The 22,676-nt window shown below is 40.4% G+C and overlaps 2 protein-coding genes across 4 annotated transcripts; one reads left to right on the forward strand and one right to left on the reverse strand.

The window, feature by feature from the left end:
- Positions 1 to 574: 574 nt before the first annotated feature.
- On the forward strand, positions 575 to 20,483 carry mcmdc2 (minichromosome maintenance domain containing 2). 3 transcript variants are annotated; one of them, XM_079489036.1, is made up of 15 exons: positions 575 to 730; positions 1,722 to 1,852; positions 1,943 to 2,002; positions 2,161 to 2,359; positions 3,376 to 3,498; positions 3,635 to 3,736; positions 5,064 to 5,192; positions 5,487 to 5,724; positions 5,989 to 6,197; positions 6,378 to 6,544; positions 7,184 to 7,363; positions 7,488 to 7,630; positions 8,519 to 8,628; positions 9,008 to 9,185; positions 20,411 to 20,483. In XM_079489036.1, the coding sequence occupies exons 1-14, from the start codon at positions 634 to 636 to the stop codon at positions 9,172 to 9,174; spliced, it is 2,055 nt and encodes a 684-aa protein (XP_079345162.1). In that variant the 5' UTR covers positions 575 to 633; the 3' UTR covers positions 9,175 to 9,185; positions 20,411 to 20,483. The 3 variants fall into 3 exon arrangements, with proteins under 3 accessions (XP_079345162.1, XP_079345163.1, XP_079345164.1); XM_079489037.1 differs by having other exon boundaries at positions 5,989 to 6,194; XM_079489038.1 differs by having other exon boundaries at positions 2,179 to 2,359.
- tcf24 (transcription factor 24) lies at positions 19,186 to 22,140 on the reverse strand. The gene is made up of 2 exons (XM_079489040.1): positions 20,343 to 22,140; positions 19,186 to 19,747 (listed from the first exon to the last, which is right to left on the reverse strand). The coding sequence occupies exons 1-2, from the start codon at positions 20,796 to 20,798 to the stop codon at positions 19,637 to 19,639; spliced, it is 567 nt and encodes a 188-aa protein (XP_079345166.1). The 5' UTR covers positions 20,799 to 22,140; the 3' UTR covers positions 19,186 to 19,636.
- Between the last annotated feature and the right edge of the window lie 536 nt (positions 22,141 to 22,676).

A 22,676-nucleotide genomic window follows, 5' to 3' on the forward strand; every position in this document is an offset into this window, starting at 1 on the left:
TCATTTTGAGTTGTTTGTGTGATACAGAAAGATTACTTACAATAATATATTATGATTTATCATTTACTTTTATTAAAGATATAGTGTAAGTGATTTTCTTTGGTTAAAATAAGGAGTCTCCAGCTTTTTATTAAACAGAAAATGCATTTTCAGAAAATGCATGGGATACCAAGAACCCATGACAGGATACAGATTAAACAAGTGGAATTGCAAGTGATGACACAAAGAAATGAGCAGACAAAATTGGAGCTGGAACATTTTATTTTATGGCTCAAATAGCTACTATCTCTTGATTGGCTGAAATGTCACCTACCTGAAATTTGTATTTTGTGTTTATTAAAGAGCTGGTCTGGAGTGAGACTATCATAAATTCAGAATATAGTAATTTAACCCTTTAGCAAAAAACGTATTCAACAAAATAACATCACTTAATAGCCTAGTTTAAATAATGACATGGAAATAATGGACTAATAATGATAACACAAAATAGCCGTGTGCGCGAGCTGCTTTTCATGACGTAGCCGGCCCTAGATAGATATCATATTGAGCTAGATTAGATCTTGCTACTTACTAGCGTTTCTAGCTAGCCTGTTCTCTTGGCCGTTTAGTGAGTTTACATTAGATTGAAGGAAAATGGGCGATATTTTATCCTTAAAAGAATCCGTATTGTTCTATTTAGATAGGAGTGGTGGCCTTCTGAAACTTGCTGAAGACTGCACGCCGTTCAACGGTAAGGCCGCTGCCTGTGGTGTGTATAGTAGGCTACGGAAGTAAAACTCATTTAGCTAAAAGAACAACTTGCCAGCAGCAAGGCTTTTATTTAGGTCAAACCGTCATGTCAACAGGTTAATTGCCACGTTTACAGTTCTGTCAGTTTGAATTTGAAACCGTCTAGACTTCACTTGAGCAGTGCATGGTTCTCAAACCTTTTCGTGTAAGCACCCTCAAATTAATGTAGCCTATTTGGCCTCGGATCCCCTTCTGAAAAGAAGTGTCAGCGACCCCCATTATACAAGATTTGTGTTGAAATTATTCAAAAAATATTAACAAACAATTGCCCAATGTTATAAAAGAAAATTGTGACCAAATAGTCACCATGCACCTAGGGCAAAGGATCAACTTAAGGACAAACACACAGCAGCTTCCTTAAGTTCGTACTAGCTTTATTCCTCCAAGGCAAGCCAGGCATCAACATAAACGTTTGTCCACACAGGAGCATAAACAAAAGTCACTAGCATAGTAAATAAAAACGTCTGGGTTTCCGAGGCTACTAGCATAGTCAGTGACTTAAGCACCTTAACAAAATTCCAGTAGCATGGAACTCGAGGTCAGTGGTCACAGAGTCGGGTGACTTCAAACTCTTACACATTAGCAGTAAAAGCATGGGAATGTGGAGCCTCTGGACCCAACAGAGAACACAAGCACACTAACCTGTGCTGCAGGTGTGCCTGTGAGCTGGCAGAGCCAGACCTGTCACCCCCTGCCACACAGATCAAGCTCATAAGCTTGTAGATTTTCAAATAGCCAGTGTATGCAGGGCTAAAGTGGGTAAAATTATTGTGATCCTGTTTCAACTCATGTAGCTGCCCCCCCAAGGACCACTGGGGGTCCCTGGACCCCACTTTGAGAAGAACTGTTCTAGAGTCTCAGTCTAGGAACTAGAAAGAGTAGACAGTCATTTCTGCAACGTTCACAGACACCACTTCTTGCCTTGTCTCTAGACCCCCAGCAGAATGAAGCTGTGTATAGGTTCCGCATCAGTGTCAATCCCTCTGATGTGATAGAGTTGGATCCCATCCTGGGCGACTGCATCCTCCATGAGCCCCTCAAAGCAACCGCTCTGTTTCAGTCTGTGAGTCAGTTCACCTGGTCACCACCCAAATTCTATTTGATGTCCAAGTCTTCAGTAAGCATTTCCCTTTTTTTGTATACTCTGTTTCAGGTTTGTTTCCTTTCAATAAAGACACTTAACCTGATTGAAAGAATACACACAGAAAGTCAGGTATGGGTGATATTCAAATGCGCATGACCTTCTGGTCAATGACTAAGTCATACATTACATAATGTATTAATCACAAGTACAGACAGCATATGGCTGCAGTGCATGTGTGAGCTACTGTAGTTTCACACAGCTTATACCATTTCCTTGTTCATTCCGAGGTTAATATAATCCTGAAGCTGACACACCTGCCGCCATTTCCTGAATACACTCTGGACCTGTGTGCCTTCCCTGGTGGCTACGGCCCCATGATGAGGCCGGTTGCCATGGAGGGCCTGGTCATTGCCATGACTAGGATCACAAAGTACACCCAAGGGGCCAGGTTCCTCTGCACTGATGATGACTGCCCCTGCTCAACGGGTACTTACATGTACTTACCCCTTTCTAGGACCAGGAAGTATACTACACAGATTTATTTTTCTTTAAGTATAGGTAGCAATGCCACAATGTGGAAATACTCGTTGTTGCAAGTTAAAAGGTCTACGTTCAAAAGTATAATAGATAAAAGCACTGCAATCTCTCAAAATGTGTCAAACTTATTCCAAAATAGACAATCTACAAGATCACATTGGCAGTTTTTAATTAATATTAAATGTACAAAGTATCTTGTCATTAAAGCTTTCAAATAATTGTAGTATCAAAGTATCAAATATGGAAATACTCAGGTAAAGTACATTTACCTAATAGCTATGCTTAACCATTTTGGGTGGGAACCCCTTTTGGTGTTAGCATCATGTCATGCTTTAGCTATTGAAAAATAGCAGATCTACAAGCTCATAGCGCGCCACCGAGTGGCGCGCTACGAGCTTGTAGGTCTGCTATTTTTGAAAAATGTAGAAAACGTTTTTAGAATCTGATCTCAGGTCAGAATGGGTTAAGTCCAGTACTTTAGTAAATGTACTAGGTTACTTTCCACCACTGGTCTGGGAGTGATTAACGTTACCCTGACAGACATTGTTCTCCACCAGGGCAGCTCTGTAATGTCCTCTATACAAGCCATAGCTATGGAAACAAACTAGAGCTAATCTGAATGTTTAATCACATTTAATACTCTGATGCCAGTGTTGTGTAATTTGCATGCCCATAATAATTACACAGGAAATATGCATTAACCCATTTTGGTGTTAGCATTATGTTATGCTTTAGCTATTGAAAAATAGCAGATCTACAAGCTCATAGCGCACCACCGAGTGGCGCGCTACGAGCTTGTAGGTCTGCTATTTTTGAAAAATCGAAGAACGACTGACATAGAAACATAGCTTTTTCAGAAAACTGTCAGGATGTAGAAGACATTTTTAGAATCTGATCTCAGGTCAAAATGGGTTAAAAACTCAGTTGTTTGTAGGTGATTGTGTTGCACGTATTGCTTCGTTTAGGCTTCCATCACGTCCGAATCCACGCCCCGGGGGCCACTGAGTCAGCAACAGTGAGGAATGACTTCAGCTGTCTCATTTGCAGTTCTCCTCTAAAAGAGGACGTCAAGTTCAGAGTGCTGGGAGGTGAGAGTGACGTAGCCCAACTCAATTACTAGTGCACTTTATTGTTTACTGACTCTGAGAACATTATTTGAATGAGTTGTGCGTTTATATTTTTGTGTGCATGTTCTTCCCTGTGTACCCCACGTGCATATAACAGACAAACAGCTGGTGGAATTGATCCATGTAAAAGCATTGGATAGCCTGAGTGTCTGGCCACAAAACTCACTCAGGTACCAATCTGTCACCCTGTTTTTAAGAGGTAAGAGTAACGGTACACCACGTTATTTATTACATATGATATGTGTAACACTTGATGGCACATTTGCACTGTAATGTACATCATTATTCATGTATCAAATACATACATAGTCCACTTCACTGCTTGAGTTATACTATTAAAGACACTGTTACTTTTGTGCTTTTGATAAATTACTTATTACAACAAAACATAAGCTTGCAGTGCTATATTTTCAGAACTACTTATTACAACAAAACATAAGCTTGCAGTGCTATATTTTCAGTTCTGATCGAGTGAGTCTTGTAAGGCTTATCTTCCATGATCTGCAAAGTGCCTATATACTGTACTGTACAGTAGGTATTTGTAATTGTATATGACCAGCTCAGTGTCCGCCCTGAGACTGGGAGGTCAAGGTTTGATCCCCAGTCGGGTCATACCAAAGACTCGAAAAATGGAACCTGGTGCCTCCCTGCTTGGCACTCAGCGTCAAGGGTTGGATTGGGGGTAAGTCCCTGCGACATACTAGCGTCATGTCCAGGTGGTGTACTTGTACATTAAACTGCGTCACACTACAGAAACAGGACATAGGCTCCTGCCCTATGGGCCTCGTGGCTCGGCAAGACTTACTTACTTTACTTACTTTATTTATATTATATGAACCAAAATGTATGGTCAAGTATATTCCAGATTGTATCTGAACAAATTCTTGCATAGGTAAATATTTTATTTGAGAAATCTGAAAAGACTTTTAGTATGATTATGTATAATAAGGTTGTAGTAGCTTCACTAGCTTGTATTGACAGACAATCAGATGACGTGAGGTTTTTCCATTCAATTCAGAATCAATCTTACTTGTCACATCATATTACAAGTAAGGTGGGCGAAAAACTTGGTTGTGCAGGCTAACGTTCTAAATTCTAATTTCGGAACACAAACCTAGTAGGGGAGAGTTCAAATGAATAGATCTTTTCGTAGCCCTACAACACGTTGTGCCCCTTGGTGAGATATTAGGTGTTCCTGTCCCCTCTAATAACATGCTCCAGCCATTAGTCTGCAGAGACCAGCCAATCTCTGTACCGGAATTAGCATATAGTGTTGACCTAGTCGCACGGAGGAATTCAATACACAGGGCTCCCGTTACTAAACATATATGTTAATAAGTGCAAGGAACACTCATTAGCTTGGCTGCACGGCTCTCACATAGTGGAATCTTTGTTCTGAAGGCCTCTCTCTGTGTTTCTCTTGGCAGTGGTGTGTAGGTGGCATGCATGTTTCTTCAATAATCAGCAGACGGGTACAGAACAACCCCCTTGAGTGCTATTGCTTTGTTTCCCCTTTTTCATGACAGATGAACTCTGTAACTCCATGAGAATCGGACGTATCTACAGGGTGCTGGGCATTCCTGCACATGTGCACCAGTGGCCCAACATTATCTGGAGCGTAGAGGCCAATAGTGTCCAACCGTTGGAGCCAGTGTGTAAGGACTTAATTTACCATATTCATATTAGTTGAGTGTGATGTAAGAACAAAATGGCTCTCTGTGAATATGGTAAATTCAACTCGCAGTAAAACCTTGCTCCTAATCTAACTGAAATACCAGTTGCTGTTCAGGAATGCTGTGATTAATTGAGAAACTTCAGAATATACCTCTGACACGCCACATGTATTCCAATTCATCATAACACTTCACAAGCTAGAACTTTCTACACGCAGCATCATTAATTATAGTACTACTTAAACATCCGCCATTTTTCTTCGCAACTGCCAACAGACCCACATAAGGTCAGTGACAACTTCCAGGCTCTGTTGACGGCAACAGCCTGTTCTCCGTGGAGGTTCTCCGCTGTGGTGGCCAACTCATTTGGGTCGTCAGTTGTCCCGCCGGGCCTGTACAATACACTGAAGCTGAGCCTGCTGCTCAGCTTAGTTCAGAGCAGAGCAGATGCAACAGACATATTTCACAGCCTGGACCTTCTTGCCCTGACCACTGACACTCTCATAATAGACAGGTAAAGTCAAACACGAGACAGTACATGTAATGTAGCATGTACTGGACATGCAAATACATTTCAAAATCCACTTTATTACCCTGTATTGATCAACTAAGTGTGTGTGTGTGTGTGTGTGTGTGTGTGTGTGTGTGTGTGTGTGTGTGTGTGTGTGTGTGTGTGTGTGTGTGTGTGTGTGTGTGTGTGTGTGTGTGTGTGTGTGTGTGTGTGTGTGTGTGTGTGTGTGTGTGTGTGTGTGTGTGTGTGTGTGTGTGTGTGTGTCAGACTGATGGCACACGCCCTGGGCCTAGCAGGACGTGGTGTCAGGCATCAGCCCTCGGGGGAGATGTTTGCCTCTCTTTCCCGGGACAAACATGGAGCAGGCACTGCCAACATCCATGCAGGCTCTGCCCTGCTGGCCACCGGAGGAATCTGTATGCTGGGAGACCTGGGCTGCTACCGACGGGACAAAATGGATGCTGTTCAGTCAGGTGGTGAAGACGGCTTCATTGATATTACTTGATTATGACGTACCACATTAGTGTGCATTACAAGCACTAATATCGATAGGTAGAGCATTATTGTGCTGGACCGGTTCTTCTTATTATTGTATTCATTAGATTTGGAGCTGATTGATGTGCCATTGATGTTCCATCTCTTATCTACTCTTTCAGTCCTTGAGAGTCGCACAGTGTCTGTGTTCATACCAGGGAAGAAGTATGGTGAAGATGCTGACCAGCAGCTCTCCTTCCCAGTCCAGTGCAGCTTCTGGGCACTGGCAGATACTATGGATGCCTCCCGGCGATCTGGCAGAACAGAATGTATCCTGCTGGGAACAGCGGTCGGTCCATGACACACAGCACATCATCACATTGCATATCTGAGGCTCACTGCAAAATGTGTTGTTCAGGTTGAACCTCAGCAGCTATACAAATAGAGACAAACTTAAACTGAATTGTAGGGTCTCACAATGTCAGTGGAATGGCGATTGCATGGGACATTTTGTCACATGAGTTCAAGAAAGGTTAAACCTCAACCGGCCAGAAAGTTGTTTGCAGGAAAAAAGGGCTAAATCAGGAAGTTGAGACAATCTACTTTCCCTGGAGGAAATGGTTAATTGGTCTCTCTCATAACATAAATTACCTCCCAGCAGAGCCCTGTAGAACTTACAATGCTTTTTTTTCCAAGACCCAATGCACAGAGGACAATAAACTGTGTTACCATAGCAATAATAAATACAGTAGTTTCAGAATGCATACATTTTCCTCATTCAAGGCTAGGTGCCATAGTTCTGCTCCAAGAGAGCTGTCGTTCTCGTTAGGTCATCTCAGGCTGCCTTTTGTCTCAAAGTGGGATGGACTCAGTCAGTTCTTTCTATATACAGGGCAGGTTTAACACTTGTAAAAACAACATTTTTAGGAATGGAATCTCAGAATCTGCATGTGAAACATCGTGGTACTCGGATGCTTTGCATGTGCAGGAAATGGGCCCGGTTCCAGCTCCACTGGCAGAAGCCTTTGGCTTGGTGATCCAATGTCGGGATGTCAGGGGAGAACAGGCCTTGCTTGCCCAGACTTTCCACACCCTGAGACAGGCAGTCCAGCCAGGAGAGCCCCTTTACTCGTCCTGCACCATGTACACCACACAAGACTACCGGGAGGTGAACAAAATCAAATACATACGTTTTAATGACTACATTTTCACTTTCACTACAATACACACTCTCTTTTACCACTATCTATGCATCCGACCTCATATTTGCTATCTTAAATTCTGTCTTCAAGTTGCTGGCCCATGCACAGGCATTGCAGGTGGAACTCAGTCATGGGGCAGCAAAGATGATCCATGGATACTACATGGCCAGCCGTAGGATCCGATCAGACCAATGTAAAGGGGTCAAGGTGTCAGTGGCTTCTATCAAATTGCTGTAAGGGCTTTTCATTATTTACAGCTTTTCCTTGACTTATTTTGATCTGAATTGTTCAAATGTACCTGCTGCATTTCAGGACAGTAACACTTGATGTAATATATTATCAACCACAAGGTGGAGCACTGTCCTTACTGTTATGCCTTAATATGCAGGTCTTACCCTCTGAAGACTATTTATTTTTCATAGTTAGGATAACTGTTTAGAAAACTGTTGAAAAATTATGAGAAAAGAAATCTATGAAAATAAACCTCTTTTCAATAAGCTGAGGGTGTACAACAAAATGTTCCCCATTTAAAAAATAACGAATGTGCTCCTTACTGGTACTTACAGTAATGGTAGGCTGAATCATATCTATTGTATTGTGAGATAAAGCATTATATGGTCCAGAAAACTACTGTATAATCTGTCAAAAAAGAAACGATCCTTTGTGCCCAAATCAGATACTAAATATGTAGGCACAGTTGAGGATAGATTATGTAGTTTGTGATCTAAAGAAATTAAAATGTTATTTTATTGCCCATTCTATCAGAGACTTTTTAATAAGTTGGACCCAAATTATGAATGTGGTTGGATGACGCAGAGAAACTGAAACATCTTTCAAAATGACTTTCATTTGCCTTATTTCTTGAAAAGGCCTGGTCAATGAGGGCCATTTACATGTTTTCATTTTGTTCATACTCTACATATGTTCATTTGTTGTATGTAAGGCAAGACGTAATATGAACAGGAAGGATTGTAATGTCAGTTTTCTATTTATTTTTTGTTAAATGTCATAATGCCAAAGTGGCAGGACACGAAAATACAAATTTCATTCATTTTTAATTACATTAATTCTGTACTTGTATTTTGTACCATTCTCTCATTATACAAAAACAATTGTCCCAGGATCTCTCTGGCTGAGGCCCACTGTAAACTATGTCTGAGAAGAACTGTGCTGGAGGAAGACGCAGTTGTTGCTGTGCTCCTTTGTGAAAACTCCATCACCCTCCGACATGGTATTTAATGTTTTTCAGTAGTCAATGGCCTCACATTTGTCCTGTTATTGTGTCATAATTCAACTCGTCTGAACTGTAATAAATTGCATTTCTGTAGATTTTACATAGTGATGTAAATGTTTTCAATGTAATGTGTCCCGGGATCCAGGGGTGGTCTTTAGGATTAGTCCCAGGGACTTTGAGTCCTACTTCAACAGTATAGCATTGCAGGACGCCCGGGGGGGTGACATGATTGTGTCCTCTTAATTTAGTGAGGCTAAGGATGCAGACTATTTGGTACAGTATAGAAACTAGATACCTTTTCAGTTTTCACTTCAAATATGCTCATGTAGGCCAATAACTGACCAATATGTCTGGGGATGGCCGCTTCTTCCTACAGGGACCTCAGCTCTCGTTATCCCACCTGACGCAGTGTTTCCCTTTGACCTGTGTGAGCCTGACTCGTTGCTCAGGCGAGACGTGACCTTAGAGCAACTCCACCAGAACATCCTCCACTTCATCTACGCCTACGCACCCGGGGCAGACACATACATCACAGAGGAGTAATACCATAACAGGTAGACCACACAAATCAACTTATTGCTCATGATTAACTTTTTCGTCACACCTTCAGGTTCTGAAATATGAATGTTTTGTTTATATAGGGTGTGTAGTTGTAAAATAATGCAACCATCTGTATACCCTCTACCTTCATATATGGCAAATCCAAGTGTTCCCAGTGAAAGCCAGACAAGACAAAAATCATATTAGATGCATTTATTTTGCTGAATTAACATGAGATTTATAGCACTTTTCTAGGTAATCAAAGTTGCTTTACAGGACAAAATAAACTTTAGGAAAAACTAAAAATCATGACAACTCACTTTCCATCATCTAAATCACAAGCCATATTATACTATAGGGTAAAGTGCAACAAATGTTCCAGGTCAGAGGAACTTAATCACAAGCCAGATGGATGCGTTTGATTAATGGTGATGTGGTCATTTCTGTGGAAAAGAGCTTAACCACATGCATCTGGCAGAAAAACCACACTTCCTCTGTAGCGCACCCAGCTGTGGACTGCTGTGCTGTAAAGACTGTTGCAAAATGACATCTGCAACAAACAAAAAAAGAGATAGTATAGTATGATTATATTCTGCAGTTGATTTTAGTCAATAAAAACAAAACTATACACTATAGCATATTTTCCATATCTACTAAATAATATATTTCAGCCCATTTGATGGGTGATTTCATATATTTTGATCACAATATATGAAACCGTCAAGGAACAAAATATTCTGTGCAAGTACTCATGACACAACAGTTTAAAGACTGCTTGCGTGTATGGACCTCAACAGTTCAATTATGTACACACTCACCCTCAAGGAGAATTATTATTCATTGATGCTGCTGCTCTGGTGCAGTAAAATTGCCTTATGTTTCACTTCAAAATGCATTTAGTATGGTTGGTTCATATTGTGTCTTTCAAGAATCGCCAACAAGTAGACCTCCTGGAACTTTAGCTTTTGTTTATGACAATCCCAAATCGTTTTGATAGTACATATTCAGTTAATCACAGTCTCACCACCCTAATGTCTGACGGGTAAACGGCAAATGTGAACTCATCATTAATTGATCTGCAACCAGTAACGGAACATAGTTTGTTTGTGTTACCAAGCTACTCACATCAGTCCCACCACAGTAGACTGAGGGGCCTACATCTTCACTCTTCAGTAATGACACGAGAGCTGGAAGAAGAATTGACACGCCATTTGTATTGGAAATGTATGGTGCTTTTTATGATAATCCCAAATAGTTTTGATAGTACTTATTCAGTTAATCACAGTATCACCACCCTTTAGTCTGATGGGTAAACGGCAAAGTTTGTAAACTCATCACTATTGCACAAGCAGCACCAACAGATTATCAAATTATTGATTCTTCAAGAGCTTACCTCAATATTTGTAGTTGTACATTCTCCTGGCACTTGGTCTTCAGTGAGGCCATGAAATCTGAGGAAAACATTGATACAAGAAGTTGTAAAGAGTCAGTTGACCATACTGGACTGTTAGAATGAAGCTTTCAAAAATAATTTTAGCAATATTTTCTCTGGTTTAGGGCCTAGGCCATAGGGCAAACCTATTTTTTTTTTGTAAATGCACTGGTATTCAGTTAGTAAGTCTTCATCATTCTTTTGTCAGATGAGTACAGATTAGCATCACTATTCCAGCAACATAAAACCAGACAGCACAGACGCTACTTTCCAGAGATCAGATACTCACCTCATGCTCAATTTAGCGTACAACTTAAGGCCAATATCTGCCACCTGCAGGAACGGCATCTGAAAAGAATTGCAAGTTCAACTCAAATTAATGTTAAACTACACTGTCAAAGGGCATCAATTTACACTAGAGCACTTTTGGAAAGTAGTTTCTACATTTAATTATGCTGGAGTTATTCAGTTAGTCAGTCTCAACATGCTTTTGTCTGATGGGTAAACGGCATTGTTTTGACTTAGTCATCACTATACCAGCTACAGAGGCTACCTTTCACGGAGATCAGATCCTTACCTTTCTCCGACCATCCTGCATATGACTTTAGCCCAATATCTGACACCAGCAGGAATGGAGGTATGAGATCTGAAAAGAATTAAGTTCAAATCAAATTAACTTTGTTGAACTATAGCAGCAGTAGCTCAGGAGGTAGAGCAGCCAACTGGGAATCATGGCCCAGGTTCCAACCTTGGCATCTACAGACTTTGTGTTGTCTAGTTAAATATCCCTGAGCAAGACCTCCAACTGCTCCCCTGTGCACTCACTCCAAAGCAAGCCACTGCTGCTGGGTTAATGGAAACAAGTAATTTCCCCTTGGGGATCACTACACATTAAAAAGAGGAAGGAACCTATAATCCTTTTACTAAATTGTCAAAGGTTATCAAGTCACACTTGAACCTAGACGTTTTGGGAAGCTGGTTCTACAATGCTGGCAATTCAGTTAGTCACAGTATCACCACCCTTTAGTCTGATGGGTAAACGGCAAAGTTTGTAAACTCATCACCATTCCAGCAGAAAGAACATTTCACTCAGATCACATTAATTAATTAATAAAAAGGACTTAAAGAGCTTACCTCAATATTTGTAGTTGTACAGCTCACATACATTCTCCTGGCACTTTGTCTTCAGTGAGGCCATGAAATCTGAGGACAACTTTGATACAAGACGTTGTAAAGAGTCAGTTGACCATACTGGACTGTTAGAATGAAGCTTTCAAAAATAAATTTAGCAATTAGAATATTTTCTCTGGTTTAGGGCCTAGGCCATACCTATTTTTTTTTGTAAATGCACTGGTATTCAGTTAACTTTGTTGAACTATATCAGCAGTAGCTCAGGAGGTAGAGCAGCCAACTGGGAATCATGGCCCAGGTTCCAACCTTGGCATCTACAGACTTTGTGTTGTCTAGTTAAATATCCCTGAGCAAGACCTCCAACTGCTCCCCTGTGCACGCACTCCAAGCAAGCCACTGCAGCTGGGTCAATGGAAACAAGTAATTTCCCCTCGGGGATCACTACACATTAATAATAATCCTTTTACTAAATTGTCGAAGGTTATCAGTTTACACTTGAACCGAGACGTTTTAGGAAGCTGGTTCTACAATGCTGGCAATTCAGTTAGTCACAGTATCACCACCCTTTAGTCTGATGGGTAAACGGCAAAGTTTGTAAACTCATCACTAGTCCAGCAGAAAGAACATTTCACTCAGATCACATTAATTCATAAAAAGGACTTAAAGAGCTTACCTCAATATTTGTACAGCTCATACATTCTCCTGGAACTTTGTCTTCAGTGAGGCCATGAAATCTGAGGACAACATTGATAAAGCGTTGTAAAGAGTCAGTTGACCATACTGGACTGGTAGAATGAAGCTTTCAAAAATAAATTTAGTAATTAGAAAATTTTCTCTGGTTTAGGGCCTAGGCCATAGGGCAAACCTAATTGTTTTTGTAAATGCACTGGTATTCCGTTAACTTTGTTGAACTATAGCAGCAGTAGCTCAGGAGGTAGAGCAGCCAACTGGGAATCATGGCCCAGGTTCCAACCTTGGCATCTACAGACTTTGTGTTGTCTAGTTAAATATCCCTGAGCAAGACCTCCAACTGCTCCCCTGTGCACTCACTCCAAACAAGCCACTGCTGCTGAGTCAATGGAAACAAGTAATTTCCCCTTGGGGATCACTACACATTAATAATAATCCTTTTACTAAATTGTCGAAGGTTATCAGTTTACACTTGAACCTAGACGTTTTAGGAAGCTGGTTCTACAATGCTGGCAATTCAGTTAGTCACAGTATCACCACCCTTTAGTCTGATGGGTAAACGGCAAAGTTTGTAAACTCATCACTATTCCAGCAGAAAGAACATTTCACTCAGATCACATTAATTAATAAAAATGACTTAAAGAGCTTACCTCAATATTTGTAGTTGTACAGCTCATACATTCTCCTGGCACTTTGTCTTCAGTGAGGCCATGAAATCTGAGGACAACATTGATACAAGAGGTTGTAAAGAGTCAGTTGACCATACTGGACTGGTAGAATGAAGCTTTCAAAAATAAATTTAGCAATTAGAATATTTTATCTGGTTTAGGGCCTAGGCCATAGGGCAAACCTAATTTTTTTTGTAAATGCACTGGTATTCAGTTAACTTTGTTGAACTATAGCAGCAGTAGCTCAGGAGGTAGAGCAGCCAACTGGGAATCCATGGCCCAGGTTCCAACATTAGCATCTACAGACTTTGTGTTGTCTAGTTAAATATCCCTGAGCAAGACCTCCAACTGCTCCCCTGTGCACCCTAAAGCAAGCCACTACTGCTGGGTCAATGGAAACAATTAATTTCCCCTTGGGGATCACTACACATTAATAATAATCCTTTTACTAAATTGTCGAAGGTTATCAATTCACACTTGAACCTAAGACATTTTGGGAAGCTGGTTCTACAATGCTGGCAATTCAGTTAGTCACAGTATCACCACCCTTTAGTCTGATGGGTAAACGGCAAAGTTTGTAAACTCATCACTATTCCAGCAGAAAGAACATTTCACTCAGATCACATTAATTCATAAAAAAGGCACTCAGTAAAGACAGATCTACAGCCATTATCTTGGCAGTAGCAAAAGCACAAGGTCTGACTCTGAACACTTCACTTAAGCCTAATTCAGAGCTCTAATCTAGCCGATTGTGCCCAAAACAATTCTATATCGTTACCCTGCATCTCTCCCACACACACACACTATAAAAAGTTATTCAATCTTACCATATTAGGAAGATTCCAGTCAACCATCCTCACCTGTACACATAAAAGAACAAAGTCAACATACACACAATTTACATACTAGGTCTCAAATTTCCATAAAAAACTAAAGGTTTTCATCAGCATACAGTTCATTAAATACAGTAGCTGTAATAAAATGTTGCTTGTGGTTTCAGACAAAATTGGCTTTTCGTTTTAGTTTTCTCACCATAGTCGATCAGTCGGGGAAAGAAATGATCATCATTAACCACTTTTTTAGCAATGCATAGCATCAACACCTTTTCAAGGACATTTGACACATTGATAGGGGTGATGCTGACTAAGGATACAGGAAGAGTGGGCAGGGCACCTCAATGTTTAATTGGTCATTTATTTATTTTTTACAAAAAAAGACTTGGATATTTTTATCTTGTATACCTAAGTAACTTGCTTTTGTCTGATGGGTAAACGGCATTGTTTTGACTTAGTCATCACTATACCAGCTACAGAAGTAACTAACCAGTAGTAGAGTACAGAGGCTACCTTTCACAGAGATCAGATCCTTACCTCTCTGACCGTCCTGCACATGACTTTAGCCCAATATCCGACACCAGCAGGAATGGAGGTATGAGATCTGAAAATAATTAAGTTCAAATCAACTTTGTTGAACTATATCAGCAGTAGCTCAGGAGGTAGAGCAGCCAAACTGGGAATCATGGCCCAGGTTCACATTAATTAATAAAAAGGACTTAAAGCGCTTACCTCAATATTTGTAGTTGTACAGCTCACATACATTCTCCTGGCACTTTGTCTTCAGTGAGGCCATGAAATCTGAGGACAACGTTGATACAAGACGTTGTAAAGAGTCAGTTGACTATACTGGACTGGTAGAATGAAGCTTTCAAAAATAAATTTAGCAATTAGAATATTTTCTCTGGTTTAGGGCCTAGGCCATAGGGCAAACCTATTTTTTTGTAAATGCACTGGTATTCAGTTAACTTTGTTGAACTATAGCAGCAGTAGCTCAGGAGGTAGAGCAGCCAACTGGGAATCATGGCCCAGGTTCTAACCTTGGCATCTACAGACTTTGTGTTGTCTAGTTAAATATCCCTGAGCAAGAACTCCAAATGCTCCCCTGTGCACTCACTCCAAGCAAGCCACTGGGTCAATGGAAACAAGTAATTTCCCCTTGGGGATCACTACACATTAATAATAATCCTTTTACTAAATTGTCGAAGGTTATCAGTTTACACTTGAACCTAGACGTTTTGGGAAGCTGGTTCTACAATGCTGGCAATTCAGTTAGTCACAGTATCACCACCCTTTAGTCTGATGGGTAAACGGCAAAGTTTGTAAACTCATCACTATTCCAGCAGAAAGAACCTTTCACTCAGATCACATTAATTAATAAAAAAGGCACTCAGTAAAGACAGATCTACAGCTATTATCTTGGCAGTAGCAAAAGCACAAGGTCTGACTCTGAACACCTAATTCAGAGCTCTAATCTAGCCGATTGTGCCCAAAACAATTATATCGTTACCCTGCATCTCTCACACACACACACACACACACACACACTATAAAAAGTTATTCAATCTTACCATATTAGGAAGATTCCAGTCAACCATCCTCACCTGTACACATAAAAGAACAAAGTCAACATACACACAATTTACATACTAGGTCTCAAATTTCCATAAAAAACAAAAGGTTTTCATCAGCATACAGTTCATTAAATACAGTAGCTGTAATAAAATGTTGCTTGTGGTTTCAGACAAAATTGGCTTTTCGTTTTAGTTTTCTCACCATAGTCGATCAGTCGGGGAAAGAAATGATCATCATTAACCACTTTTTTAGCAATGCATAGCATCAACACCTTTTCAAGGACATTTGACACATTGATAGGGGTGATGCTGACTAAGGATACAGGAAGAGTGGGCAGGGCACCTCAATGTTTAATTGGTCATTTATTTATTTTTACAAAAAAAGACTTGGATATTTTTTAAGTAACTTAGGTATACATGATTTGAACATGCAGTGTATCATTAGACCTATATTTACCCTGAAACTGTAATGAATGTAATGCACAATCTATGTAAAGCGCCTTGGATAAAGGCACTATATAAATGCACCATTTACCATTAATTAACCAGTTAGACTCTAAGCTTATGTCATACTGACCAGACTAGAGTATGTGATTGTCACCCGGCCTCAAGAGTATTTGCTATTGATTTTTAGCTTGCATGAATAAGCTGTACTGACGGAGCAGCCAATATGCTGTTTAGGAGCCATGACTGATCACTTGAAGGTCATGAGGGCATCATGGAACACAGCTTGAGAGCAAGACTGAGGACGGGTTCAACAGCAGGTCACAACCTCTGCCATGACCTTTACTCCTTCAAGGGGCAAGAGAAGTGTTTCTCCCAATAAAATAATTGATGCGACAATTCCCTGACCACCATATCTCCTGCTGACCCTTTGGTAATGGTCGAAGGCATGAATGGACAGTAAGGAGAACATGACAAGGTTTTTTTTTTAGTCTGACTGAAAGCATGATTTATTGCAATACACAGAGGGGACCACAGTCTGAAATGAAAATCGATTCAATAATCCACAAGTTGTTTTCAGATTGATTATATGTTCTTGTCGGGGTGCATACTTAGTTTAGACTAGTCATTGGTTAGACATAAGGGCTGGGAGAGGGTTAAGGTTAGGTGCACGCCCGGAACACTGGGGGCCCCGGACCCCACTTTTGAGAACCACTGGTTCCAACGTCTATTAAATATAGGGCTGCATACATTTTATTAGAGAAACTGTCTGGGTATCTGGGATATTAAGACAAATCAAGACATTCTTGTTCAAATTCAGTCATCTGAAGTGCAGCAACAACTTCTAAGACAAACCTCACCTTAGTATAGTACTAATAGGTCATGAATCATGATTGAACTATTTGGAAACAAATCATTTATACTCCATCGCACGAGGGTGGAATACAAGAGAGTCAAGCGACACCGGCAGCATACTAAATATTATAAACGAGGCTTGTTGCTTCCACGTGGTGGCCATGCAATCCGCCAGGCTAACGTTAGCTACACCCTGCTAACTAGCAAGAATCTCCTTTAAAACCCCAACAGACAAGACAACAATGATGCAGTCATTACAAATACAAGTCGTTTCACCATTAGATTACCTTCGGTTCTGTGTGGGAAACGAACATTCTTTGTTCGAAGAAGCGTTGTTGGAAGAAGAGAAGTTAGAACACACGTCGCACAGCCGCCTTCCTCCATGATGAGAGAGCAGGAAAGGAAAGAACGGGCTCAGTCCTACGGCTGAGTCACGCTCGTTTTGTCTTCTTCCTCGTCCACAGCTGCGCAGTGGGGCTGCGATTTATACTCCACCGTACGGAGGTGTCGCTCGCCGAAAATAATTGATTGATTTAAATATGTATTAACAGTTTGCAGAATTACAGTACATTTCAAGCACAAACTCAATACAAAGACTGTTAACTGTGAGTGGACGACCCAATTAAGCATTACACTTGTTTACAAGAGGGTCCACCTTGTTCAATTAATCAACTGATGCGAGATTGCGAGTCCATGTGATTGATTGATTGATTGATTTATTAACAGTTTGCAGAATTACAGTACATTTCAAGTACAACTCAATACAAAAACTGTTAACTGTGAGTGAGTGGACGACACCATAAAGCATTACACTTGTTTAATTACAATTAGGGCCCAATGCATTTTCAATGTGCGAGTCACTCACGCTGTAAACGTGCAGTAGGCTACTTAGTTTAGAGTTTAGACAGTAGCCTACTTAGTTTAGATTAGTCATTTGGTTAGTCATTAGTCCTACAACTAACCTATCTCAAACCCTCACCCTAAACCTAACCTCCCACGGGGCACACCTAAACCTAACCTTAACCCATGTCTAACCAATGACTAGTCTAAACTAACCAATGACTAGTAAAGGGTAGTCAAGGGTAGGTCTGGTTTCCGATGCTACTCACGCTGCGCCTTGCTTTAAGTTTTATCAGCAGTCACATACACACACACGCAAACACACTTACTGGGCGCGTTCGGAAATAGCGCACTGAGCGCACTGTGCAATGCAAACTAATAGGCGAGTGCGCTGCGCTCCGGTGCGGTGTTTCCGAACGCGCTTACTGTGTATGTCTGTGTCTGAGTGTGTGTCTCTGACTGTGCAGTCACAGTCGCACACACACACACACACACACACACACACACACACACACACACACACACACACACACACACACACACACACACACACACACACACACACACACACACACACACACACACACACACACACACACACACACACACACACACACACACTTTATGGCTTAGTGTAGTACACTTTTTGGAACACAGAAAGACTAAAACTAAGTCTACACCGTTGTTTCTCATAGTAAAGGATAGACATAATTAATGGTTCTGCATTATTTGCTGTTTGTTTAAATTAGAACAGCCTTTAGATCTATATCTCTTTCTTGATACATCTGTATCAAATTATAACATTTTTGTATTTCTTTGCCTCAAGCATACACATAGGCCTATACTGCCTGGTGATAGTGATTCTGTATTTAATTGATATCTTCACAATTGTATAGGCTAATAAAACTATATAGGCCACAGCTGAACATGTATAGGCCTATAGGTAAATGTGATTTAAATAATCTACTAGAGACTGTCAGGTGCATGCATGGGTCGTTTTGTATTAAAGTTGAATTTTGGGTGACTGACAATGACAAAATAGAATTTCAACAGAATCACTTGCTCAGTGACATTTGATTAATATGACTTCACAGTTCCACCAGTGCGAACTTCACAATGGTGGAAGCTACCTTAAAAAATACAAAATAATGGCCTATATGCCTATACATTACAAGAATTCCTTCTTTTGAATGGCCCTCAATAATTTAACCAGTCATGGCATTAGACAGCAAATGGAAAAAGACATAAAGAATGAACAGTTACTTAACTTTAACCGGTATGTGAGTGTGACATGCTGATGTATACGTGAGTTTTTGTGTCGACCCTTCCCTTTGTTGCTTTAAGCCTAAGCCTTTTCCGTTGTTATTTCAGAATGTTTTGCTTTCATTGATAAAAAAAACAAAAACCTAAAGTCTATACTCAGAAAGATTTGTTAGACCTGATACATAATCTCCCTTGATTAGGAGACCTTACTTGTTTTATTTAAGTCATTTATTCACAAACACATACAGCCATGCATGCATGTACAAAATAGGAAAGACGGGGGGCTCCATTGTTGACTCTCTGACAGACCACTTCACATGACAGATGTTAAGTTATTCACACATGCATTTAGTGCAAATGTTTTAACTGAAAGTGCACACCTCAAGCATGACGGGTTCATTACCCCATGGAATTTCTACAAATAGAATAGACCTATATAGGCCTACCTGGGACATGTATAGAACTGCACAGTGCAGAGTAACAAAAAAAAGAATTTGACAAAATAACTATAGAGAAACATCAAGTAGCCATTTTCACGCATACAATTCACTCAATATATTAATTTACAATGGCACCCTGATGCATGGATTTGTGGAAGTCAAATCAGTTAATTGTTTAAAATCATTCAACAAAGCATATATACAGCCTATAATATGTCCGATCATGCTATGTCTGAATCAATCAACAGCATGAAAATTCATGCAAATCTTGAATCACTTCATCCAGGTGTTTTTATTACTTTGATGTAGACTGTGACGGGCCTTGGTTCTCTGACTCGGACCGATTCGAACTGTGCAGGAACTGTCCTGACGCTCCAACGTACAGTCTGGATCGCATAGGCCATTTCTGTAAAGAAAAATAAAGTTATTAGGCTACTCTACTCTATTCACCGCTATGGCTACCTGGGGCCTAATTTAAATAGCCTACTGATGTTGCTATTATACACTTACAACAACTTACAGCAATTGCACAAGGCCATAAGTAGCCTATAATGAATTACCTGTTATGACAAATGTTGTCATAATTGGCCTAATTACAAAAAAAAATATTAAAGTAATATCCCAGATAACAATGTTTTATTTATTTAAAATCACAGTTCACACATTTTGTTTATTTTAAGATAATTTCAGGGAATGTGATAATAAAACTAACCATGGCAGACATATAGGCCTATACTATGTATGTTTTGGCCAATGGTGGTGATACTTTGTTAACAGTTAGAAAATACGTACAGGCCTATATGGTTTTAATATAACACAAAAAGCCCTATATAGGCCTTGTTTCTATTGTGGTCCTGTGAAATCGATGATGATTGTTGTTGTTGTTATTATTATTATTATTATTATTATTATTATTGTTGTTGTTGTTGTTGTTGTTGTTGTTGTTATTGTTATTATTATTGTTGTTATTATTATTGTTGTTGTTGTTAGCATCTACTCACCTTTACTGGGTGCAGGTAACCATCACCTTTCAGCGAATGTAACGCCTCTTTTTGTTTTATGCTTTCAGCCTCGTCCATGTTTTCCTCTTGCAGTGTTCGTGTCAAATGAGCAATGTACGTGGTGGCCAATATCAACACATCGAGTTTGGACAGCTTGGTGTCCGGTGGAACCGACGGCAAAGTCCTTTGTAACTCCAGGAACGCGTGTCTCAGGGTCTGCACCCTGCTCCTCTCCCGCGCTGCGTTAGCTGCAGCCGGCCGTCCGACTCCTCTCCCACCGGCAAGCCCCCCGCCGCCGGCCCCCTGGACCACCCTGTCCCTGGGCCGCTCATGCTCCTCCTGACGACGACTGTCCGGACTGGGGCTGGAGCTGGGGCTGGATGTGGGGCTGTCATCCATGACTGTCACGGGGCCATTATTACCACTGTCCATCCGGATCGCCTGTCTTCCAACCATTCGGGAAACACTTAGAAACCTATAGGAAACACAGTGGATGAGTGTGTGCTTACGGTATATAATAGCTTATTATTTTATTCAGCATTTTGAAGACACTGTGTTGTCAAGTTTAAAACTAATATAGCTAAATGACCAATGTGACCTGTTTAGGCTAATTTAAGGCAATGCTGTTCTTCTGTTATATAGCCTATATGTATACAACTCAACTCATATTGTAAATAGAAACGGACAGTTTCCTTAATGTAACTATATATATCCCAATTTAATTTTGCATGGAATAGGAGATGCACTCCTTTTTGAAAAGGTTTATTTTGGACAGCTTTTGAAAAGTTGCGCGCTAATAAGCCAATTGAGCCTATATATAGTCACACACTGAACCTTATCCTTTCACGAACTTTCCATATTTCAGTTTGACAAATCACAAAAAGACTATAAATGTTGTTGTTATAGTCTATGATTTACTTCTTGCTGTAGGCTATAGGTATAGAATAGCACCACAAATGATATGTCAACTTGGCAGTTGTAAATATATTTCCCCAGGCATTGCATATAGGCTAATCTGTCTGCAACATGCTATAAAAAATGATCGCGAACTTGAACTGTGCTGTGTGCCTTGCCATGTTGCCTACCTCTGGAGTACTTCAAAAGTGCCGTATTGAGAAACGACATCAAGGCAATCCAAAGAAAACTTCGGTATAGGCTGTAGATTTAGCCTCCGCTCTGCAATGTAGAACAGTCTCTGCCATGCAGGTCCTCCAAATAATCTTTATAAAGAGGCGCGTCGATCTGTCGAGAGAAGGTGCGCAGACGACGTCCCTGTCCGCGCATGGGGCTCACCTCACCTGTGTGCGTCAAAGTCTCAGGAGCCCTTAATTTATGGGACACACAAAGGGGCAGACAAGCCCTTCACTCCTCCAGAGTAATTAATCACAAACCCCTTGCAGTGGAAGGGAGTGCGCGTTCCCCTTTCCTTACTTAGCCTATGTCTGTCTGAGGGGACTGGGGAGCAGAGAGACTCGTTTTCAACACCAGAGGCAGGACTTTTTTCCCTTTATTTCTGCTAGCCACTCCAATTGGTTACGAACCTGACCCGATATTCTTTATAAGCACAACAAAAAGTAGCAAAGGGAAGACATTTTGCCAAAGTAACGCTATGCTATAAAGTAACAAAAGTCTTCGAACCATGCATGCAGATTTATGAAAATGCTATATTGCAATAGACCATATAAAGACAAGCTGACATGTGTAAGTTGATATGCAAAACATTTGACTAATTGCAATGGTGTCTTGAATTGCAAGCTCATTGGAACAGCTAATAAATAAACTTGAACACTGCAATCAACAGGCAGGCATTGAGGAAATTCTTGCAAGACTCGTAAATTAATCACTCTGATTTCTAGGGCTCCAAACGGAGATGTCGGCAAATTAATGAAAGGAATTATTCATAACATGTAGACGTATATCCTTGGACTGTTCTTAATAAACATTGTTTTTGTAAGGATGGAGTAACGGTATTGCTTGGGGCCACTAATTATGAGGCGAAGCAAAGAAGGTTAAGTAAGCTTGTTTCCCTAATTACCCCACATCTTTCAGGGGTTACACACCCACGTGGCTCTTAAAAACCCCTTTCAAACATGGTCACAGTGACAATAAATACTTTGGGGGGCATTCCTACAGATACTGTCTACAAGATAAGCCTGAGTAATCTGTCACACTAATATACTGTGGTGGAAAAACCTAATTTTATTTAAAGTGAATTATCAAAATGAACCTACTGTATTAGTGACAGACCATTCTCATGGCATAATTAAATTAATAATAATTAAAAATACATGGAAAGAAGGTAAAGTAGACATTGGAATGTGAAAAGGGAGATGG

The sequence above is a fragment of the Electrona antarctica genome (assembly GCF_951216825.1).
Source record: "Electrona antarctica genome assembly, chromosome: 20".
In the NCBI taxonomy this organism is placed as follows: domain Eukaryota; kingdom Metazoa; phylum Chordata; class Actinopteri; order Myctophiformes; family Myctophidae; genus Electrona; species Electrona antarctica.